Consider the following 22856-nt stretch of genomic DNA (forward strand, 5'->3'; position numbering starts at 1 on the left):
TTGGCCAACCTGAGAAATCAGCAGTGGCTGAACATGGACTGACACAAACAGGACACAGGGTCTTATTCCAAGACACTGAAAGACTGGACAATTCTACCAACTATTTTGTCAGAATGCACAGAGAAGCCATTGAAATTCACAAACATCAGCACAACTTTAACAGAAAAGAGGAGAGTTTAAGAATGAATAAGGCTTGGCTTCCTGCCCTGAAACACCTCCAGACAAAGACAACATTCAACAATAGCCATACAGATTAGTTTTGGATTACACACATTAACAGATCACTTCAGGATACAATGGTTCCATATTAACATACCATACCCTCATTAGCACATTATCTTGATACTTACAGGACAATACTTTTGCAGGACAATACTCAGCTCAAACCCAACCCCTTTCTGACTATATATTACTCTTTCTACACCCTTGACACTGAGAGACACTGTCCTTCAGTGTTACTACTCTGAAGATGCCTGCCACAGTTGCTGGCGAAACGTCAGGAAAGAAAATTCCAAGACCACGGTTACACAGCCCGGATAACCTACAAGAACCAAAGAATGAGAACTGTTGTGTATGTATATAGTTGGGCAGTAAGCAAGGGGAAACTTACGAGCTTGAGTTCTGCACGAAGGATCCTAACCCCTGCTCGTCCTATTGGTTAAGCAAACGGACCCCATTGGCTCTAAGCCAACATGTACCATTGGTCACCAGGAGGTTATGTTCCCCCTATCACGGATAAAGGGGGAAGTGGCCGCGGGCAGCCAGGGGGGCATATAAACAAGGTTTGCTCGTTGTGTTAACTAGTTCTGTGCTGAGATACAATAAAGCGGTTGTTGTTGAATTCCGTCTCCGACCTCGTGAATCCTTCCCACACGGACATAACAGTGGCAATGAAGACTGGAGAGCGACTGGCTGACCTGCTGAATCACTCCCGCTTTGCCGTTTCACAGTGACCGGTAGGCAGCCCGGTCCACATTGCTGAATCACACGCCGGCTGCCCCACAGCTACCGCCTCGCTCCACGACCTCGCTGTGTCCGGTAGGCAGCCTGGCCCTATTGCTGATTCACTTGGATTCTCAGGAGAGACAAACACACCGCACTTATGGCCACCACCGGGTCATTGGAAGCATTCGACATCTCCATCCCCGGTGACTGGGAGAGCTACGCTTCCCGCATCTCATTCTTCATGGTAGCGAACAAGTTCACGGACGCCGTGCAGAAGCAGGCAGTTTTCCCCAGTATCTGCAGGCCCCGGACGTTCCAGTTGGCCCAGACCCTTGTGGCCCCCGCAAAGCTCGAGGAGACCGGCTTCGACACCATCATGACGGTGCTGGGCGGCCATTTCACCCCGCAGCCCACGGTGTTGGCCCACCGCCACGATTTCCACCTCCGGGATCAGCAGCCTGGGGAGACCACTGCCGAGTACCTCGCCGTTCTCCGCCTGATCGCGAGGTCCTGCGCATTCTCAGCCCTCGACGAGATGCTCTGGGACCGGTTCATGTTTGGCCTCCGGGACGCAAAGGTGCGCCGCTGCATGAAGGGAAAAAAGGAGGCAACGCTGGCGATGGCCGTCGAGGAGGCGACCGCAGCCGAGTCTGAGGACCGGGATGAGTGTATTTGGGACCGCGCCGCCGTTTCCTATGCCAGGGGTCCGAGAGAGACTGCCCCCGTCCATTTTGGACACGCCAGCGACGGCGACTCCGGCAAACAAGTGCACTCTGAACCAGGCCCTTCAGAGTCACGCATACCCTGTGCCGGTCGTCAGCCACCTTCTGGCCTCCCTCGCCGGGGGCCGGGTCTTTACCAAACTGGATCTGGCCCAGGCGTATCAACAGCTGCCAGTGGACGCGGAGTCGGCAGAGGCGCAAGGGCACGTTCAGGGTGACCCACCTGCAGTCTGGGGTCAGCACGGCCCTGGGTATCTTCCAAAACATCATGGAAGACCTCCTGAAGGGCCTGCCTGGCATCGTCCGTACTTCGATGACATCCTGATTGCTGAGCCACTTCAACGAGAAGTTGCCGGTGGTGTTGACCTGCGACGCCTCCCCGTACAGTGTCGACGCGGTCCGGCAGCATCGTTTGCCTGACCGTCGGGAAGCCCCGATCGCCTTTTACTCCAGGACACTCATGCCGGCAGAGCGCAACTACGCGCAGATCGACCGGGAGGCACTCGCCGTCGTAGCCAGCGCCAAGAAGTTCCACGATTTTGTATACGGCCGCCAGTTCACAATTGTGACAGACCACAAACCGCTCCTGGGGTTGTTCATTCCAGATCGCCAGACGCCGCAGATCCTGTCGCCCCGGATGCTCCGTTGGTCGATCTTCATGAACGCCTACGAGTTCCAGCTCGCCCATCGGCCCAGAAAGTCCATCGGCAACACCGACGCACCTATTAAGAACTAGATCTAGGTGACACATCACTAAAAATCCCCAGACAACTTCTCCTAATGATACACAGTATATACCAAGGTGTGATAAACAGGAGTTAACTTTTGGGATACAATGCAATATAAGCTTAGAATTATGGAGAACTAAGGGGCACTGGACCGAGTATAAGCCAGCGGGTGCCGTCTCCCGGACTAGTTACATGGCAGCCCCAAGAGACACGTGCTGCCACCATTCCAGATGTGTGCCAATCCCCAAACGCAATGGGGAAGGCTCCCGCACCATCCAGTGAAACTGATGAGGGACCACGGGCAGAGAAGCCTCTCAGGGAAAACCGGAGGGAATCCATTTTCTCTGACCCAGTCTCTGGCAAGCTGTCATTTGGAAAGAGATGACCAGGCACGCACGCAGTCCTCCCCCCCCCCCATATGCATGATTAATGGCCCATCGGAAGCCTCCGAGATATCAGCTCCAGAAGATCGTTTCTCCGGCATTATGAAAGTGACTTGCCCAGACGCAGCTGTTCGTGTCTTTGTATCCAGCCAGATAATCCCATTAATGATCGTCTCCTGACCCTCCCAGAATTGCGCAAGCCATAGGTTTTAGCTTACCTGTCTCAATTGCCCCCGACACACCTTAGCAGCCGACCATTAAGGTTTCATTCACCTTTTGTTTACCATGGGAACCAGGAGGGGATAATCCCATTATCCCCCACCCCAAAAAGAGTATAACTTGGGTCGCTCTGTCATAATTTACCTTCCCTTTTCCCCTCCCATACTTGCTGTCACTCTGTCGGTCTAGGTAGCAATGTCAGACCACACCGCTCTCCAGCCTCGCTGGTTAAGCCACGGGAATCACTACCCTTTCCCCCTCCTTTAGCCGCATGGAACCTCGGACGTCCCACCCCTCTACAGGATCAGGTGCAGTATTTCCCCTCTTCAAAGGGAAACCGACCACATTGGTGAACGTCTCTACTCTACCACCTTTTATTCTCTAGGCTCTGTGTGAGTTTTGTAAGAATGTTTTGTTTGTGTGTGAACATATAATCAAGTAAACACCTTTTAGCTAAATCCACTGCCTCTGCCTTATTTTGAGGGTCATGGTATGGACTCTGGTATATAAAGGTTGCATCCTGCTTAAGTTATGTCCAGTGCGGGTTATTGAATGCTAATTACCCCATATAATAATTCGTAACCGGGCATTTTGGCTAATACGAGATATACATTACAATTTCTCCCATGTTCATTTTAAAAGTTGTCTTTTTCGAATACAACTGCTAGTGCTGCTTTTTGGAGGAGGGCTGAACATGGGACTTAGTATAAAGTTTTTCTTGAGGAAAGGGTACTCTCTTTCCCATGAGCTCCAGAACACAGGATGTTAAACTGCTCTTTCAGTCTCTGATGGAAGGAAGTACTCACTGCCTTAGTTCAGGGAATTTCAGCTTTTCACGGACCCTGTGGTGTCTGCCTTGCCAAGGGCTAAATGATGACATCCCACTATTCCAAGAACTGTGTAGAGCTGTAGCCTAATGAACTGTTGAAGTACTGTAGAAGGACTTGAATGGTAACATTAACATTCACAACGCAACACAAAGTTGTGGGCACAAATGAATTACAATAAGCACAGATCCCCATTTAGATACATACAGAGGAATGCTTGAGTGGGCAGCTTCCCTCCCATGAATTTCGACAGGAAGAGAATGACCCCCTCAACCAAATTGTTGAGTGGGTCCAAGATGTCATCCTCTTTCTTGAGTGGAAAAAAAACCCCAACAGCAACCTTTCACTATAAGTCCAGAGTTCCGTTTTCATTGGAGGACATCCTGCTAACTTGGGCTGATTCACCCTGGGAGAGGTAGTCATTCACCAATTACAGAGTGTTCAGAACAGACCGCTTGCTGAAGAACCCTCCTCCTGAATGCCGTGTCAGCCAGGGCCATGGAATTGATTGCATAGTGTTGAACAAATATGGACACCAAAACTCAAGTAGCTGCTTGGTACATATCCAAGAGTGAAATGTTGGTGTTCTGATGCAGTGTGCTGTCATTCCATCTGGCACTCTTATCTGGGGAAGACTATGCTGCAGATATATTTTCTGGCAGCCATCTGCAGAGCATAGACTTGGTTACCTTTTCCCCTTTAAATACTATATGGCATGCCACAAATTTATTTACATATTTGTTTCCCTCTTTTCACTTGGAGAGGGCCAAAATCACTAACAACAAGGAATATAGTATAAATAAACCAACAAAAAAAACCCCCAAAACAACAAACTATGTCTTGGGCTGGTTTGGGATTCTATAGCTAGCTCTCCCAAAGCCTATGACTACCGGGCAAAGGTCAGCTCTCCAGCCATGTTCAAGCTTACAGATACCCACAACAGGAAAGAGACAAAACATAGCTGAGATGATGTGCAGCAGGCTAGATGTTTCCCCAACAATTTCTCTTCTGACTTTGGTTTATTCTAAAGTAGAGGCCCTACATTATGCCAATCTTGCTCTCTCAGATGGTCTGGCTGGGGACAAAAGTAAGGTAGGCAAGTCTCCTGAGGTCTGAGAAACATTGATCTGACCTTGGACATTAAGGTAAGTTTGGGTTGTAATACAACCTTATTTTGGGGGAAACATACTAAGGCTTTGGCTGTAAGTAGGATGTCTAATTCCAATACTCACCTGTTTTTGCTGCCACCAAGAAAAGAACCTGAGGGACACTTAGGTTCAAATGGAGACTGTGTCAAAGCTTGTAGCACACTGGGAAGCAGTGGATTGTTGATGTCAGGAGTTCCTTTCAGATAATGGCCAGGTGTCTGGAAAGTGGTATTCCCTCATCTGTAGGCAGGACTGAAGCTGAGGCAACTACCTTATTGGTCTCAAGCCCAGAGACAGGCATTCTTGTAGAAACAGCAGAGCTTAAGGGCAGTTTGCCACCTGTGCATGAATTCCTTTTCTTTTGAATCATGTGCCTTGCAAGTCATATCAGACAGCCCTGATGTGGATGCTTTGACTTTTTGTTATTACTAAGCCATTCACTGCAATTAAGGACAGCTTATAAATTAAAGTTAGGATTCTTAACTCTAAAAAAATAGAAGGATTTTGGAAATGGCACGCAACTTGTTATGTTGGAAGTTTGGGATGTGCCCATGAACTGACTAGTCATTTAAGGCAGAAGAGGGTGCTCCCTACAAACCAGATTCCATATATTCTTTCTCCCCCATCTACTGACATGCAAAAATAGTAGGGACAAACGTATGAATCATAAGAAAGCATTCTGCAGAGAGTGATGTAACTAGTGACTCAGTCAACTAAGATTTCTGCTCTATCTAAATGATACTGTTTAGATTTTCTATGCATTCTACCACTGTGATTATAATTGGCATTTGCTATTGGTGGCTTCACCATCACAAAACAGAACTTGCAAGGAAGAAAATCTGTAACATATAAAGATGCATACAAACCATCCCAGCCACAGCTCTAATTCCAAAAACACCAAGGTATTAAAACACACCCGTACCAGCAGCAAAGCTCATAGGTAAACCATGTGTTTATTTCCCGTCACCTGTTTACTAGTTCAGCTTCACTAGTTGCAACAAAATAGGATTCACTTATAGCCAGATTTTTAAATAATAACTGTGTGCCATCAAGCCAGAAACAACTGATGGCAAGAGCAAAATTGTCAAGGTGGGTCTACTGCTTAAGAAATGTGGCTATCACCCATCCTATCACAGATTAAACGTTTTGGGTGTGTTTTGAATGGTGCATGGGTTTAATAGGGACACTGATGTACAGCAGCATCCTAAGCAGAGATACACCCTTGTAAACCTACTGACTTCAATGGATACAGAAGTACGTAACTCTGATTAGGACTGCACTGGTCAACCACCAAGTTATATTCACCTGCATTCCCTTAAACAAGCTGTGAATTCTGCTTTTCCCATGCCTCCTCCACCCAAAGCCTTTGACAACAAAGTGTTTCCATACTGGCTTGGGGCTTGCGCTTGGACATAAAGGTATGACCTCAGGCCCACAAAACTGAATTAGCTCTAAGGTAGGAAAACTCACAGTAGCTTTGTAAAGCAGAAGTCCAGAGTCAGTCCGTTAGTACCCATACATCCCATGTTCAAGCACAGATATGGAATGCAAAAGATGTTCCATGATGACAAATGGCATCCTCTCTTGAGCAAGTGCTAGAAGCACAGAAGGTGCCAAATGCACAGCAATGAGCCTAAAAGATAGGTTTGCTGTTCACATGCTGTGTTCTTGAATATATATCCCCTAACTGCAAACAGAATACTTATTGTTAGACCAAGCTCTATGAGGGTTCCTGGGGTTGTATATTTAAGGAGGTACAACTTTGCAAGGTACAATTTTCCCAACAGTGTTCTACAGTAGCAGGAAAAGGCATATGTGGTATGAATCCCTCCTCTTGCATCTTCTTTGACCATAGCCCTGCAGATTTTGAAGCGAAGGATGCTGGGCTCATCTCTCAAGTTTCCCACCACCACATGATCTCACATTGTGCCAACAGAAAGAGACAGCATTACTGATGGTATGTGCATTTCACTCCTTCAGTTTTCTTTATGGATGGGGATATTTTAACAAATTTGCCACCTCACAAGGGCAGAGGAAGGATGCGGAGACAAGACAAAATAAAATAGATTCATACGAAGATAATGGTAGTCCTTTGCTGGTACAAGCAGGAAATGAGAATTCTGCCTTTGTTAAGCAAAGCAAGGTGATACCCTCTTTGCAGGCTAACAGCTAATGCCTAGGAGCATCCAGAATAGCTAAGTATCATCCTAGCTTTCTTCGTGTATCAGTTTGTAAGAGATTTTCCTAAACTATAAATATAAAATTATATTCCACGATGTTTGCAAACAGATTAGTAGCAGTTTAGTGAGAAAATACGTTTTAGAACTGCTACGTGATTTGTATTTTAATAACCTGATTGCTAATTGACTCACTGATCGAAACAATTATAAAACACTCTGAGCATGTTTTGCATTGCCATTATTTATTAGACATATAAAAATCTAAAATTAAATTTTGCAGTCCTCTTACAGGAAAAGAAGGTGAACAGACAACCAAGAACATTTAAAGAAAAGTAAACATTCATCCATGAAGTATGGCAGATAAGAGTTCTACAGTCTGCAACCAGAACAACAGAATTTGTTTTATCAACTTAGCAACAGTCCCTTCCCAATATAAAAGTCGCACATCATACATTCTTTACATGGCAATGACCTACTTGAATCAGTGTCACGTGCCACACCACACAATCCCTACCATAACTTTGATGCTGGCAGTTATTCTGCTCAAAAGTATTAAACCAAGAGCACCACCTGCTGGCTAGGCGGTGTAAACCACACAGACTTACTTCAAGGTTTTATTCAAACCACTCTCTAATTAGCGTGAACATCCCTCAGGCTGATAAAAGACTGAAAAATTTGCCTATGGTTTTCAGGATTTAAACCAAAAAGTGCTCTATTCAGAAGCATTTCAGTCACAATTAGGTGAAAATGTAAGCCCAACTATTATATAATATGCCACAGAGCACTTTTCTGGGTTTTGATGTTTTCTTTTGCCAGTATTTTCAGTATTTATGTTTCAGAACCATATTTTAGTTTTGGCTAACCAGATAACACACTGGCAATCCTGCCAATATACAATGTAAGTTTTGGAGGGACTGTTTGAGTCTCTTAGGCGAAAGAGCCATTAGATTTAGTTTGCTCAGGAAGAAGATACAGCTCAGATTATTCCAATCTGGTTGATAAATCCTTCTAACCAGATGGGCATAATCTGAGCTGTATCTTCTTCCTGAGCAAACTAAATCTAATGGCACTTTCTGCTAAGAGACTCAAACAGTCCCTCCAATACTTTCTGAGAAACTGCTTGCTCTGAAGCAAGAATGTAATCTGGGAAACAAGTGAAAGGAATAGTTGGCAGCAGAAAGAACAGAATTGGAACCGTAACTCAAGCCTGGATACCACCTAAAACAAATGCATTTCTAAATCTGTTTTAAAATACCAGTGTCAATGTACGTATGCAACTCTTAAGATAATTGCAATTCAAGTACATTCTGTAACTAAACCAGGAGTGGTTGTGCTGCGTCTTGTTTCAAATTTCTCTTCTAAAACTTGAAATTAGGCTAGCCTTATTTGACTTGGCATTCTAACACTAGTCAATATCTGGTATTGTAGTCTCTGAAGAAGATTCTGACTCACTACCCTGCAAGTCATCAGATCCTATTTCACTTTTTGTTCTCTCTCCTCCATTTCCATATTCAGCTGGTTCATCTTCTGGTGGAACTGGATTTAGGTCAGGCAGTAGGAAACAGTCATCATTCAGCACCTGCTCAGAGGTCATTCGAATGTCACAGCAAAGGAGATTCAGAAGCAGAGCTCTAACTTTATCATCCTTAAAAAAAGAGAGAGAGAGAGAGAGAGAGAGAGAGGAACACCTAGATGTAACATACTACATCATGCAATCAAGGAAGAAATAATCCCCAGTCTACCTACTGCATTTAACCACGTGGATCCTAAAGTTACTCTAATACATATTACTGATAAAGCATTGATATTCAACAAGTTTGGCTTGGCTTTTTAATACATAACCCTTCCTCAAGTTCTGTGACATGCAGAGAGGCCAAGATGCACTCATCTCCCCCACCTTATCAAGCGCTAAAATGGCCAGATCCCCCCCCCCCCCGCTGCTTCAGCAGTAAAAGGTCCATGGGGGAACAAGAGTACCATGCTGTGGGCCCACTCAGGATCGGGACCTTGTGGCATTTTGAAATTAGTTCAGAATGGCTGCGGCGTCCTCATGGCATCCACAAGGACACAGTCTCATCTAGTTTGGCCCAATGGGGGGGGGGGGCTCCTCAAACTGCATCCTCAGTGACTGCATTATGTAAAAATAAAAGCCATGCCTTTGAACAGTCACATAACCATCTGCAACATAGAATCATAGAGTTGGAAGGGACCACCAGGGTCGTCTAGTCCAACCCCCTGCACAATGCAGGAAAACGTATGTCATTCTTTCCTAAGCTACCATTTCACAACCTGAAGATTACTTACAACTCCAAATACACTGAAACACAGTAGTTGCACCTGCCTTCTTCCACCCACACAGGTTTAAACATCAAGACACATTAAACAAAACCATGAGCCAATTTCTGTACAAATATCCGAAAAAAACTTCATTTAGCTAATAGAATTCACTTACCAGTTCAATCCCATCAATCTGGGGAGTTCCATCAAGGTTTCTTTTTAACTCCAGGTTTCCAACAAACAACTGCGATTGTTAAAAAAAACCGCTAAGAGTTAGCTCACACAACATTCACATCAGAAGCTGAACTTTGCTGCAGTTGCAAGTCTAGCCTACGTGCTCAATTTAAATAAAGCTAAAAATTAGTTAAATGTAATTATTCTATGTTGCTTTGTGATCGTTGTTATCATACCAAATTAGTAACCTCAGTTCTATATGAATAAATCCATATATGTTTGTGAGGCACAATTTATATAAGAGTTGTTAGATGTTTGTTCACTCAGACATTCCCATTTATGCGAATAACATTTTCTACTTCAAAAGGCAGTCGAGTGCATCTGTGCCCCCTTAACATTTCTGTGGCATTTCACAAAGCAAAGCACGCTTTCTCTTGACTATCTGAAGATCTGCAACCATGTCTTAGATAGCCAGAAGACAGTTAATCTGTTTACTCCTTTGTAAGTAGCAATTTTTTACTAACCACCTTCTCGCGACTCCTCAGGGCTTGAGCCGCCAAATACGCTATGAAATGCTTTTCTTAGGAAACCACAAACCCAACTATTTTAAGCACCATAAACTATGTGCTGCTACTACCCGAGGATTTTGAAGGTCAGGGCGAGCATGCTGGTGTCACACTGGCACGCGACGTAACTTCTGACAGTAAACTGGAAGTGGTGTCATAATGTTGGGGCGATGCTCTTAGATTCACTAGAAACTCTATGGCTGAACTACAGAGTTTTGGCAAATCCCATAGTGTCATCCCAAATGTCATGTTGCCACTTCCATTTTTTTTCACTGGAAGTGACATTGCGTGCCAGCACATCCCCCCTGGGAAGTGCTGGCAGGGGAAGGGGAAATGCCCAGAGGCATACCTGGCTGGTATAGAAACTTTATTTTTCAATCACTCATCTTGCAAACAGGACTCAAACACCTCCCTCTGGATCTCTCCAGCACTTCCAAATCATCACAACCAAGCGCTTGCCACCTTTCCCCATTTACTGTTGCTGTGCGTGTACTCACAGTTGCGACTGAGGGCCAAGCCAGACATGAAGGAAGATCTGCAATCAGATCTCTAGCATGTTCTTGGGCTTTGATGTAAACAGCAGCCATGGGAGGCCCTGATTCGGATCAACCCAATGCTGTTTTTTCCAAACACACCTCCAGAGCTGGTACGTGCCTCATTGGAGGGAACAACCAGGCAACCTGTAAGTCTCCCCCAATGGGCCAACCATTTGGCTCTGGGATAGAAAAAAACTGAGTAGGGGACAATAAAGCCCTCCCCTCACGGCCCCAATCCTAACAAGGGCCTCATGCAACTATTCTGATAGGTAAGCTGGAGCACTGCAGACTAGTCTCTAGGTTAGTTAGGTGCATAGGGAACTAGTTGGAGAACCACACTCAGAAAGTCAGTGGCATTTCATCTGATTGGAGCAGGGACCACATAAAAGCAACTTATACTAGCATAAAATGATACTCATATAACAGTCATGAGGCTAGAAGCAGACCATGAAAACAACTAAAGAAGATGGAACAGTTCAATTTTGATAAGAAGACCAGCAAGGTAGGCACCAGGCAAATGTCTGGCGGACATTTCTAGTTAAAAGTTTGGTTTTCACACCAAACCCTTTGATGTAATAACAGCCAACTAAATATTGTACTTGCATTAAATCCACACACAATAATTATAGGTCAAGTTTACTCTCTTGACGCCTGAACAGATTTCAGGCTGGCAATCTGAATAATATGTAATAAGGCAACAAGAGAGAAGTTCCGGCAACGTTGAATACTTATTTTTATCTTAATGCACAAATCAAGTTACAAAAGTAATTTGTAGGTAACGGAAATACATTTATAATAAAGGAAAATTACATACCCAGTAAAGTAAGCAGCCGTAAGCATACATATCTAAAGCTGGAGATGGTGGCTGCCCATTTTTTATTTCAGGAGAAGTTAAGCTCAAACCATTTGCTAGCACATGATTCTCTGAGGCACGCTGCTCCTAAAATAAAAGCCACAACTCAGAATACAGCAATTTGAGTGTTCTGGAACCTCTCCTAATCACGGTGACTTCTACTAGCCCAGACTGGACACCAGAAAGTCAAGCTACCTCATCAAGGCACAGATGCAGCCGGTGTTTAATGCATGGTGGTATTATGGGGGCTGAACACACATCTTTCACTAACTCACTCTCTCTGACCATTAACAGGCCAGTAACACTTTAATCCCAGAAAAGGAACGTGCACACATAGGAAACTTAGGGCATTTTCACACATGCTGAATAATGCACTTTCAATGCACTTTGAAGCTGGATTTTACTGTGTGAAACGGCAAAATCCACTTGCAAATGATCGTTAAAAGTGGATTGAAAGTGCACTATTCAGTATGTGTGAAAGCAACAACCCCCTGCACAATGCAGGAAATTCGCAACTACCTCCCGCCTACTTCCTTTGGTTTCAAACCAGTGACCTCTAATCATCCACATTTCCAGGTTTTCTTTGTCCTCTGTGCACTCCCTCTCAAACTCGGTTTATTACAAGCTTTTCTGAAAGAACACAGTCCAAGTGCAATAGCATGCTGTCTGGTAGGAAAGGTGCATATTTCCGAAGGTTCCACCCAGATCAGTGCCACTTTCCTTACATCAGCCCCTTGCAGCTGCCATTTTCCCTGCTGTACCATCAATAGTTAAAAAAAAAAAAAAAAGAATCCCTGCAGAAACCCTGAGCTTGTGCCAGGAGGTATTTTTGGAGTGAATGCGGACTACTAAACTGAAGCTTAATCCTGACAAGACGGAAGCACCACTGAAGAAGAAGAGTTGGGTTTTATATGCCAACTTTCTTTACCACTTAAGGAAGAATCAAATCACCTTCCCCTCCCAACAGACACCCTATGAGGTAGGTGAGGCTGAGAAAGCGTGACTAGCCCAAGGTCACCCAGCTGGCTTCGTGTGCAGGAATGGGGAAACAAATCCAGTTCATCACCAGATTAACCTCTGCCGCTCATGTGGAGAAGCGGGGAATCAAACCCGGCTCTCCAGATTAGACTCCACTGCTCCAAACCACCACTCTTAACCACTACACCATGCTGGCCTACCACCAGTATGTTCTGGATGGGGCTGCACTCCCCTTGAAGGAACAGGTCTGTAGCTTGGGGGTGGCTCTTGGACCCAGTCCTACTGCTGGATAAGCAGGTGGCAGCTGTGGCCAAGAGTGTCTTTTACCAGCATGGACTGGTTAACCAGCTGCGATGTTCCCTAGACAGAAAAGATTTGGCCGCTGTGGTGCATGCCTTGGTTATATTTAGGTTAGAATACTGCAATGTGCTCTATGTAGAGCTGCCCTTAAAAAGTATTTGGAAACTTTAATTGGTACAGAATGCTGAAGCAAGGACATTGACTGGAGTGGGTCAAAGTGACCATCTACACTGGCTCCCAACTTATTTCTGGGCACAGTTCAAGGTGCTGCTCTTGACCATCAAATCCCTATATGCTTTGGGACCAAAATGCCTGAAAGACTGGCTAATCCCTCATGAACCTATCCAACCACTAAGGTCATCTTCAGAGGCCCTGATTCAGGTGCTCTCAACATCTGAGATCAGGTCTGTGGCAACCTGGGAGAAGGCCTTCTCAGTCATGGCACCAAAGCTCTGGCAATCCCTCTCCAGGGAGACTCGTCTGTCTCCTTCTGTTGCCGTCTTCTTCCAGCGGATGAACTTTTTGGTTTCGTTTGGCATTCCCTGAATGATCCCTCCTTCCTAACCAACATGTTAATTACTGTTTTTATGTTTTGTATGTATTTTAACTGTTTTAATGGTGTGTGTTTGGTTTTTTTTCCCATTATTAATGTTTTTAATGTATTTTGTTATGTACTAAATTGTTAGCTGCCTTGTTGGCCCTGGTGGGATACAGATTTTGTAGATAAATGAATAAAACAATTCAAGAAAAACTGGACCATGAGCATATGGAGCTGCTTTATACAGTCAGACCACTGGGCCACCTAGCTCAGTATTTTAGATTATATCTTACAGCGCATTTCAAAGGTCTCACACAGAGAAAAATTCTTTTCCAGCGCCTACTACCTGATATCTCTTAACACGAGGCACCAGGGACTGGATTTGTGACTTGGAGAGCAGGTGCTCTACCACTGACCCATGGCTTCTTCCTCAAAATGGAAGTAATAGTCTGCTTATTTACACTCTACACTTGGTTTCTTTACCACTGATTTGGTGAAGTCGAAGTCTCCAACAATTCCTTGCTCCCGGTTTACAGCAAATACGTTGCTTTCATGCAGCGAGCCATGCACCACGTTTGCTGTATGTAATGTATGCAGACCTCTGGCTACTCCTTTCATTACTTTCAAAATCTCCTAATTACAATGATTAACCAAAAAAAAGCAGATGGGTTAACATGATCTAGAGAATCCAGAATATTACTCTAATCCTTTTGGCAACATTCACAAACATGTCCATAGGAAGTCTTTAAACAGTGGATTATAAATTAAGAGATTAATCCATTTATGAAACCTCCTTACTATTTGCATTTACCAACATCACATTAACCAAGGGCTTTTGCAACTCAGGACTAATACTTACACCAGGAGTTAAAGGAATGCTAGCCTGCAATGCGCCCAGATTTGCTCCAGCATAATACGGGATCATCATATATGCCAATGGATCACACTTCACATTAAAAAAATGGAAGGAGGGGAAAGAGAGAAAGTTGATCAGAGGTTAAAATACTGCAGAGTTTCTACAATCAACTTAGAGAGCTAGCCACAGTAGTTGGCTGCAGCAAACACAGGCATCTTGTGGTACCTTAAACACTAGCAACTTTGTCATGGTACAAATTTTCACAGACCGGAACCTATGTCATCAGAGGGTGCCCCGACCATGAAAGTTCATGCCACGATACATCTATTAGCCTTTAACAGTGCCTATAATTGATGTAATACATATATAAACATTAATATATTGTAACATAATAAATGTATGTGCAACAAGTTCATAACTTGCCTTGCATAAAAACAGGAACATTAGCTGCATTAAACCAGATTCCTCCTTTAATTCTCTCCAGGCTTTGTGATACTCCGCTGCTCTTTTTATCACTCCTGTTTCTGTATTCATATCCATAACATAACCCTGAGAAAAGAGATAATTTGGATATGAATTAGAATGCTTAATTACACCCCCTCCCCCACCTCCACAAAGATTAAAAACAGATGTCTTAGGAACATTGTGCCGAATAACCTGTTACCATGTTCTTGCATGGTAACTTGCATCCATATTCATGGCCCAGTTGCCCTGCTGTTCACGTAGCAGTTTGGAGGTGAGTGTGTTACAATAACCTTCTTGGATTTATTGTGACCTATCGTCACTATTAAAATGTTTAGTATCCCTAAGAAGGGAGAAGCTAACATTGACAGATTTACTTCCGAGGTTTTCTGCGTTGGCCTGCAGAAGAACAGCTAGATTCAAATCTAGTAGCACCTTAGAGACCAACAAGATTTTGGGGGTATATGCTTTCAAGAGTCAGAGCTGGCAAAGGGAGCACCGACTCACGTATAATAATAATATTATAATGTTTATATTTGTGTATGTTTATATTTTGTAAGCCACCTTGGGCACTGTGGAAAGCTGTAAGCACTTGTCCCGTGACAATCCTTGAAACAACATCCACAGACAAGGAGTCCAAAATAGAGTTGATTTGTTAGGAAAAGTCTACAGGTTTAAAGCAGCAGAAAAGTAAGTTGGCACAAATGAGAACTAAAGGCACGGCCTAAGGCCTATATGGAAGAGCATTGGTCATATCAGATAGTGGTGGCAGCCATGGCAACGCCCCCCCCCCCACGAGAGCAGTTCCCACAGAGTTAGCGAGAGGAATTCGACAGTTCACAGACTCGACCTTGGGCTGCACCTGGCGAAACCAAAACACGCATAGTTAGGCCGTCTCAGCAACGAGCAAGCCTGACAAAAGGTGGAAAGGAAATATTTTAAATAAATGAATGAATTCAGAGAGTGGCTTGCCTTTTAACAACTATTTCAAAAAATTAGGAATTATACCTTTAGGAGGACTTTCTGCCCTTGAAACTCTGAGCAAACTAAAGGGTGTTTTGTGCTTAGTTCCTTCATTGGTTCAGCATCCAAAAGATCACGCTCCAAATTGACTGTGAGAAGGCCTCCTGAGTTCTAGAGAACACAAAATAGATTATACACAGTTGTATTACATAAATGTTGACACTGCACATAAGTAAATATTACACCGCAGAATTAAATCACGTCATCCTTAATTATTGACCTTTTATGCCAAAAAGAGCAATGCCTGTTTTAAGGCAAAATATTTCTCCTTTGTCAATCTGTCATTTAACTTTAAAGCTTGCTGATTTTACCTATATTTTGTTAGCTAAAAGGACAGCAAGCCAAAGAATCACCAAAACATAAAGCTCTCAGTATGATATGGACTTCCACTATCCATACTGGCACCCTTCTTCCAGAAAATGCTGCATCCCAGCCCTAGTCAACCCTAAAAGCTTTTTACTGGCTAAACAACAACTTGCCAGTTCATTGCAAAATTGTTATCTACTGCATCCATTTTTGTTTCCTGATGCTCTTCTTTTACAGCAAAACCAAGAGTGAAACAGATGATCAGCAACAGAACTACTGTTCACGTTTTAGGAATTACAAAAGTTATTACATAATACATCTTGGGAAAAGAAGAAGAGTTGGTTTTTATATGCCGACTTTCTCTACCACTTACGGTAAGGAAGAATCAAACCGGCTTCCCCTCCCCACAACAGACACCCTGTGAGGTAGGTGAGGCTGAGAGAGCTCTAAGAGAGTGTGCCTAGCCCAAGGTCACCCAGCTAGCTTCATGTGTAGGAGTGGGGTAACAAATCCAGTTAGGAGTGGGGAATCAAACCCAGTTCTCCAGATTGGAGTCCACTGCTCTTCACCACTACACCACGCTAGCTTTTAACAGAGGTTTATGACACAAGAGCACATATCTGATGCAACAGCAAGCAAGTCTGCCACCTGGCAATCTGGCCAGGATGGAGCAGCAGAGCAAAGGCAACTTCAGCCCCTCCCCTCCTGCCCCCAACACTGGGCAGGGGAGGTTTACAATATGAAGATGTTACTTTATACTCACAAAATGACCTGAAACAGCCACAAGCTGCCTTGATTCTTTCTCCCTGGGAACCAAAGCAACTTACCATATACTTTAGAATTCCTGCTTCTGGATGAAGGAGCGGCAGCTCAGGGAAACACCTGTGCACCAGGTGATTAAGCTTCTCCTAAATTAGAGACAAATTCTACAGTATCTGCCCCAGATGAACAGAAAGAGCAATATGCTGAAAACAGTGTTAAGCAACATTTGTTCTTTATAATCGCATGGTGAGAATTTTATGATCACATATGGCAAAGGGACATAGGATTGATCAGTGAAAGTTTAGTCTCTCCATCACACTGTAAAAGTGGACTTATCCCATTCAACACCACAAAATACCCTTCTAAATAAGGAAGCCACGCCTTCTCCACTTACCTACAAGGAGGTTTCATTTGCGTCCTTGTTCTTATACTAGCACCAAGTTAGAAATACTAAGTTAGAAATACTAAGTTAAAAATGTTGTTTTATCCTAACTCAGATGTTCCATGAAAAACTGAGTTTCTTTTAAGCCAATGCATTCAAGAGATTACATGTGATAATTTTTTTTCCTTTGGTTTTAGATATACCCAGTTCATTCTCCAAAAAACTCAATACCGGATAGAATTTATAACTATTTCTCTGTACTCAGGATAGTTCTGCAAATTATAAATTTCCCTGAGAAGACTAACTCTTTATATATTTACACTCTTTGGAGTTTACTCAGAATTATGCATGCAGCACATTACACTATGTAAAAATTCAATCAGCAAAATAGCGTCAATTAAAAAGGTGTTCACATAACTGAATACTTACATATTCCTCTTGTTCTTGGTATATATCCTGAAAGACACTACTACGTAGCCCAGCAATTTCTTCTTTTATTTTTGCCATTTCAGACTCACTGAAATCATCAGACTGAAAGCAAAATATAAAATTACCACTTTAGCAGAGTACATTATTGCACTGTAAAAGGCAGCAACATAGCCCTGCTATAAACTGAAAATGCCACCTTTTTATTTAAAATATTTCTGTGCTGCCTCTTTAGAGTCCTGCTCGAGGCGGCTTATGATTAAAACAATGCAACAATATAAAAATAAGCCAACAACCACCCATTGGACATAAACAGCATAAAACGTGTCCATAAAACAGAAACACTTTTTAAAAGCTTCTAAAATAAACTCTGTAATTAAACTCTGTCCCTCAACACCTTTTCAAGTGTACAATCATCATCTTTTATTTATAGCAGGGGTGGGGAACGTCAGGCCCAGGGGCCGTTTAAGGCCCGCGAAATCATTTGGTCTGGCCTTTTGTGGGTCCTGGCAGATGTCTAGGTCAGAAGGATCTAAGGCTGGCGATCCCCCCCCTCCCAAGGTCAGGAATAGCCTCTATTCAAGGCAGATTTTTTGCCGAGAAAAGGAGCCTTTTCCCCCCTTGCAAAAGAGTCATTAGCTATGGAGTTGCTAGGACCGCCCAAGAAACTGTGTTAACACTTTCCCACCCAGGCCATGGAGAAACGTATGCCCTCTGTACTACAAGAGGGCTGGGGGTGGAAGTGGTGACAATGGAGGGGTTAAAGGGGGCATGGCCGAATGTGCGGGGGGACGATGACGACGTTCTTAGCCAGTGTGTCTTCATTTCCTGCAGACGGAGGTAGCAGGAGCCGGCTGTAGAATCCAGCCCTGACCGTGCGGAGCAGGAGCAACTCCGGCGTGCGGCTGGACAGCTACGCCCAGCTGGTGCAACAGACCATCCTGTACCACCAGGTGGGCAAGTGCACCACTGGTTGGATGCCTGCCTACCTGCCGTGCCGGGGGGGGGGGGTCATCTGGGGCAGCTGCCTGCTTGGGGCTTGGTCGGCTAATTTTTAAGCTGATAATTTTGTATGGCCCGCGAATGATGTTATAAATATCCAAATGGCCCCTGGCGGAAAAAAGGTTCCCCACCCAATTTATAGCCTACCCTCCCCGGCAGCACCAGGCAGCATCATGCCAATACACATTTCATATACATTAAAATTCATCCAATTGTACACAATTAAAACATTTTAACACACTAACTTACATTTCATTTTCCACCAATGGCATCAATCTAAATCCCCCACAGGGAGAGCTGGTATTACGGCAACCTCTATTTAGCTGATTGCCCAGCCTCAAAGGAGGGGGGAGAAAATGGACCGAATACCAAAGCAGGAACATACATAAGGGAAAAGGAAGGGAATTAGGGGACATCAATACAGGAAAAAAAGGATTTGAAAGGAAAAGTGGGGAAAGGAGGGGGAGGGGAGGCTAGATTCTAGATGGTACCATCACTGCTCTCAACCATAAGCCTGGCGGAACATCTCCGTCTTGCAGGCTCTGTGGAACTCTGCAGGGCACGGGTTTCATTGGACAGAGAGTTCCACCAGGCTGGAAAGGCCCTGGCCGAGGACAGCCAGATATTCTTAGGGCCAGGATCTGCAACAGGTTGTTATTAGCCGATCATAAGGCTCTCCGGGGGGTTATATAGGGAGAGAAACAGCCATGCGGGGCTAAGAGAGAAGTAGCTTACAGGGAGCAAAGTCTTAACACGCAAAAAGAGACAATTTCCATACTTCTTCCAAGTTGCTCTTTTCAACCAGCTTCCACCTTAGCTTGGCCTTTAGGTTTTTCAGTCTCTTCTTAACCAGTAGCAAATCATCAATGTTGGGACTTTTATCCAGCCACGCCACAATCTCCTTTTTGAACTGAAGTAATAGAAATTACTAAAAAATATAGATTTGCACATATACTCCAGAACAAATTGAGCTGAAAATGTTTTTAGGGTTCCCAAATTGGCAAACATTAAAACATTTGAACATTGTAACAGCATTTAAAATAATATATAAAATATTTCAATAAAAATAAATGTAAAAGCACACCACCAAAACCAGGAAGGAGGATCAACAAGAGTTATTGGGGGTATGCCAAATGAAACAAGAAAGTCTTCACGTGCTGGCGGAAGACAATGATAGCGGGAGACAGACAAATCTCCCTGGGGAGGGAGTTACAAAGTTTTGGCACCACAACCAAGAACGCCCTTTCTCAGGTTGCCACCTGTCTAGTCTCTGATGGTGCAGGCACCTGAAGCGGTGGCCCAATGATGACAGGAGCTGATGGGTATGTTCATATGAGAGAAGGTGGTCCTTAAGGTATGCAGGCCCCAAGCCATATAGAGCTATAAAGATCAATACCATACGTTGACCTAAGCCCAGAAGCAAATCAGAAGTCAGTGTAAATGGAACAAGACTGGAGTAATATGGCCCCTACAACCCACTCCAGTCAACACTCTGGCTGCAACATTCTGTACCAACTGCAGCTTCTGAACAGTCTTCAAGGGCAGTCCCACATACAGCTCATTACAGTAACCTAATATAGTTGTTACCAGGGCATTCACCACAGTGGCAAGATCTTTCCAGTCCAGAAAGGGCTGCAGCTGGCTCACCAGCCAAAGCTAGCAAAAGGCACTCCTGGCCACAGCTGCCAACTGTTTATCCAACAGGACGCCCAGGTCCAGCAGCATACTCAAACTATGAACCTGCTCCTTGAGGGGGGATGTAACCCCATCCAGAACAGGTGATATCACATTTCCTGGATCACCCCCCACCAGTAGCATCTCCATTTTGTCAGGATTAATTATCAGTTTATTAGCTGTCATCCATCCCAAAACTGCCTCCAGGCACCTGTTCAGTTTCCACAACCTCCATGGGATCTGCTGAAAGTGTGAGATAGTATGCCATCTGCATATTGTATGCAAAGTGATCTTTTAAAGGGTCAAATTAAAAAAGGTAAGTTGCAACTGCCCAGGGCCTTCAGATATGAGTCCTGAGAAGGAGAAAGAAAACCAACCAGGCCACCCGTTTTCTACCATGGCCCCAATTCAAATTAAGCCCCCTGCCAAAATTTACCTTTAGCATACAATGGAAAGATCCATTCATAGCTCTCCCAGTGTCTAACTGAGCCTTTATTTGGAGACCAATTATTAGTCATATAAAGGGAGACAAACTGCATTAAAATCTTCCAAAAAGAAGAGTTTTCACAATGCCCTAACACAACATCAAGCTTATAGGGTTCTGTTTGCAAACTGTATTACTAATTACTAGAACCCAGGGTTTTCCCCCACATGCGTGCTGTTCAAAAGCCTTCAACAGACAACAGGAATTAAATGCAAGTATTTAAATGGTTGAAACTTACTGTGGGGAAAATAGATTGCTTTAATGCTGAGCATATAACAAACTGACCTCAACACTATCCAGATATTTGTGATACACAGAAGTCAGGAGATGTTGCTCTTGGTGGATCTTCTGCATTACCTTATTGTACACAGCCAAGATTATTTTCTTATCTGCTTCATCTAGCTCCTAAATGGAATTTCACAGAGAGAGACAGATAATACATCTACAGCTGCATTCAGGTGATTCTTGTTAACTCGTAGATAAGAAGTTTCAGCAAGATGTGTTCATCCCTCAAGTCTAAAGCCATTGTGGACTTGCGAGAAATTAGGTTTTGTTATAAATTAGGCCAAGGTCATGTGATAAATTAGGCCAAAGAACACCTGCCCAGAGGGGCTGCTCTCTCAGATGTTAGCTCCCCATGCTCACGCAACAAACTTTTGTATTACAAAGGGACGATCTCCCTCACACTTTTAAAAACACTTTTGAGAGATAAATTGGGTTTGGGGGGTACATGTTGTTAATGAAAGCAATCTCTGCTCCCAGGGCTTCAAGTCCCAGGTGGAAAGGAAGCTACTTAATTCCCTTCAGTTAACTGCCAGCCCCAGCTGACTTCTGCTTGCCACTTTTTCCTGCCAGCATCTGGAAGGAGCATGAGACTAGCACACATGTGCAGCTCTTACCCCTCCCACTGTGGGGGAACTAGGAGTCTTAAAAAAAATTCCAGCATAGTTTTGAACGAGACTCTTTCCCTCCCCCTTTATGTAGGAATCAAATCCAAACCTGTCCCTGCACCCATTTTGGAACTCAGTGCATCCTTGACATATAAAGTTTACTAAACAGCAGAGTGATACTAAATACTGCAAAGGAGAAAAGATACACACACAGGAAAAGCTTCAATAAAATATACAGCAACAGTAACCAATTCTTAAGGACATCAGGCTACTAAAAGCAATTATCAAAGAAATACGGAACAGTAACAACCATGGAATAAAATCTCAGAAATGAAACAGAATACAAGGCACATATGCACCATACCAATACGAGTTCTCTGGACCACACAAAAGCCAACAGGATCTTCTATTTAAGTCTGCGCAATCTGAGACCCTCCTCAGAACCTGGATTCAGCCCACTTGCAGAGGTTAAAGGGAAACCTATGCTGGAAATAGTTGAAACTGTAGGAGAAGGCAGCACGTGGCTCTTTATAAAAAACTAAAGTAAGCCCAAATGGGGTAATATATGAAAACTTCAAAATAAGTAATTATAAACCTAAGCAATATTAATATTACACCAACAGGAAATGAATCAAACAATGCGCAGGAGCTTGAATGAAAGGTACTGTTAAATCATATAAGCTGTGTTAAGGCACACAGAAACTACAAGCTACAACAGGCAAACAAGGATACTAAGACACAAGGTTAACTGTGTTGAAATGCACACAGAAACTTCAAGCTGTGAACAGGCAAACAAGGATACTAGGATACAATATAAACAATGAAAACAAGGTTACAAAGTATAAGCCTCAAATGATAATGAGAAATGAATACAGTAATACAATAATTCATTCATTGAAGTTGCAATGATTATCCACTGCCTTTTGGCAACAACTGATCATTTCACAGACATATTCTTCTCTCATAGGGAACGTTCTCAATATGAGTCTCCCTCTTGGAAGAGATAAATAATTTACAAAGCAGTGGATAATCATTGCAACTTCAATGAATGAATGGTGGTTCCTCTAATTCATTACGTGGTCGGCAAGCTGAAGAAGATTTTCGAAACGCGTCCTTGCCTTGCACCCACCTTATCACCCACCGGCTTAGGTCGTTTAGTGTTGAATTATGGACTATACATATTTTTGAACTATCGCATCTATTTATTTGCAACAA

General features: G+C 43.7%; 1 protein-coding gene across 1 annotated transcript in view; it reads right to left on the bottom strand.

Annotated features, from left to right (window-relative positions):
• Positions 1-8557: 8557 nt before the first annotated feature.
• STK31 (serine/threonine kinase 31) overlaps positions 8558-22856 on the bottom strand; it is a 41506-nt gene continuing 27207 nt past the window's right edge. Inside the window, exons 13-23 of the mRNA XM_056857079.1 lie at positions 21037-21156; positions 19372-19503; positions 17595-17696; positions 16849-16929; positions 15701-15826; positions 14654-14779; positions 14234-14320; positions 13858-14007; positions 11520-11645; positions 9605-9673; positions 8558-8797 (exon numbers count right to left, since the gene is read on the bottom strand). Of these exons, the coding sequence (XP_056713057.1) occupies positions 8558-8797; positions 9605-9673; positions 11520-11645; positions 13858-14007; positions 14234-14320; positions 14654-14779; positions 15701-15826; positions 16849-16929; positions 17595-17696; positions 19372-19503; positions 21037-21156 (1359 nt within the window). The remainder of the gene's footprint in view (positions 8798-9604; positions 9674-11519; positions 11646-13857; positions 14008-14233; positions 14321-14653; positions 14780-15700; positions 15827-16848; positions 16930-17594; positions 17697-19371; positions 19504-21036; positions 21157-22856) is intronic.

The sequence above is a fragment of the Euleptes europaea genome, chromosome 11 (assembly GCF_029931775.1).
Source record: "Euleptes europaea isolate rEulEur1 chromosome 11, rEulEur1.hap1, whole genome shotgun sequence".
Taxonomy (NCBI): Eukaryota; Metazoa; Chordata; class Lepidosauria; order Squamata; family Sphaerodactylidae; genus Euleptes; species Euleptes europaea.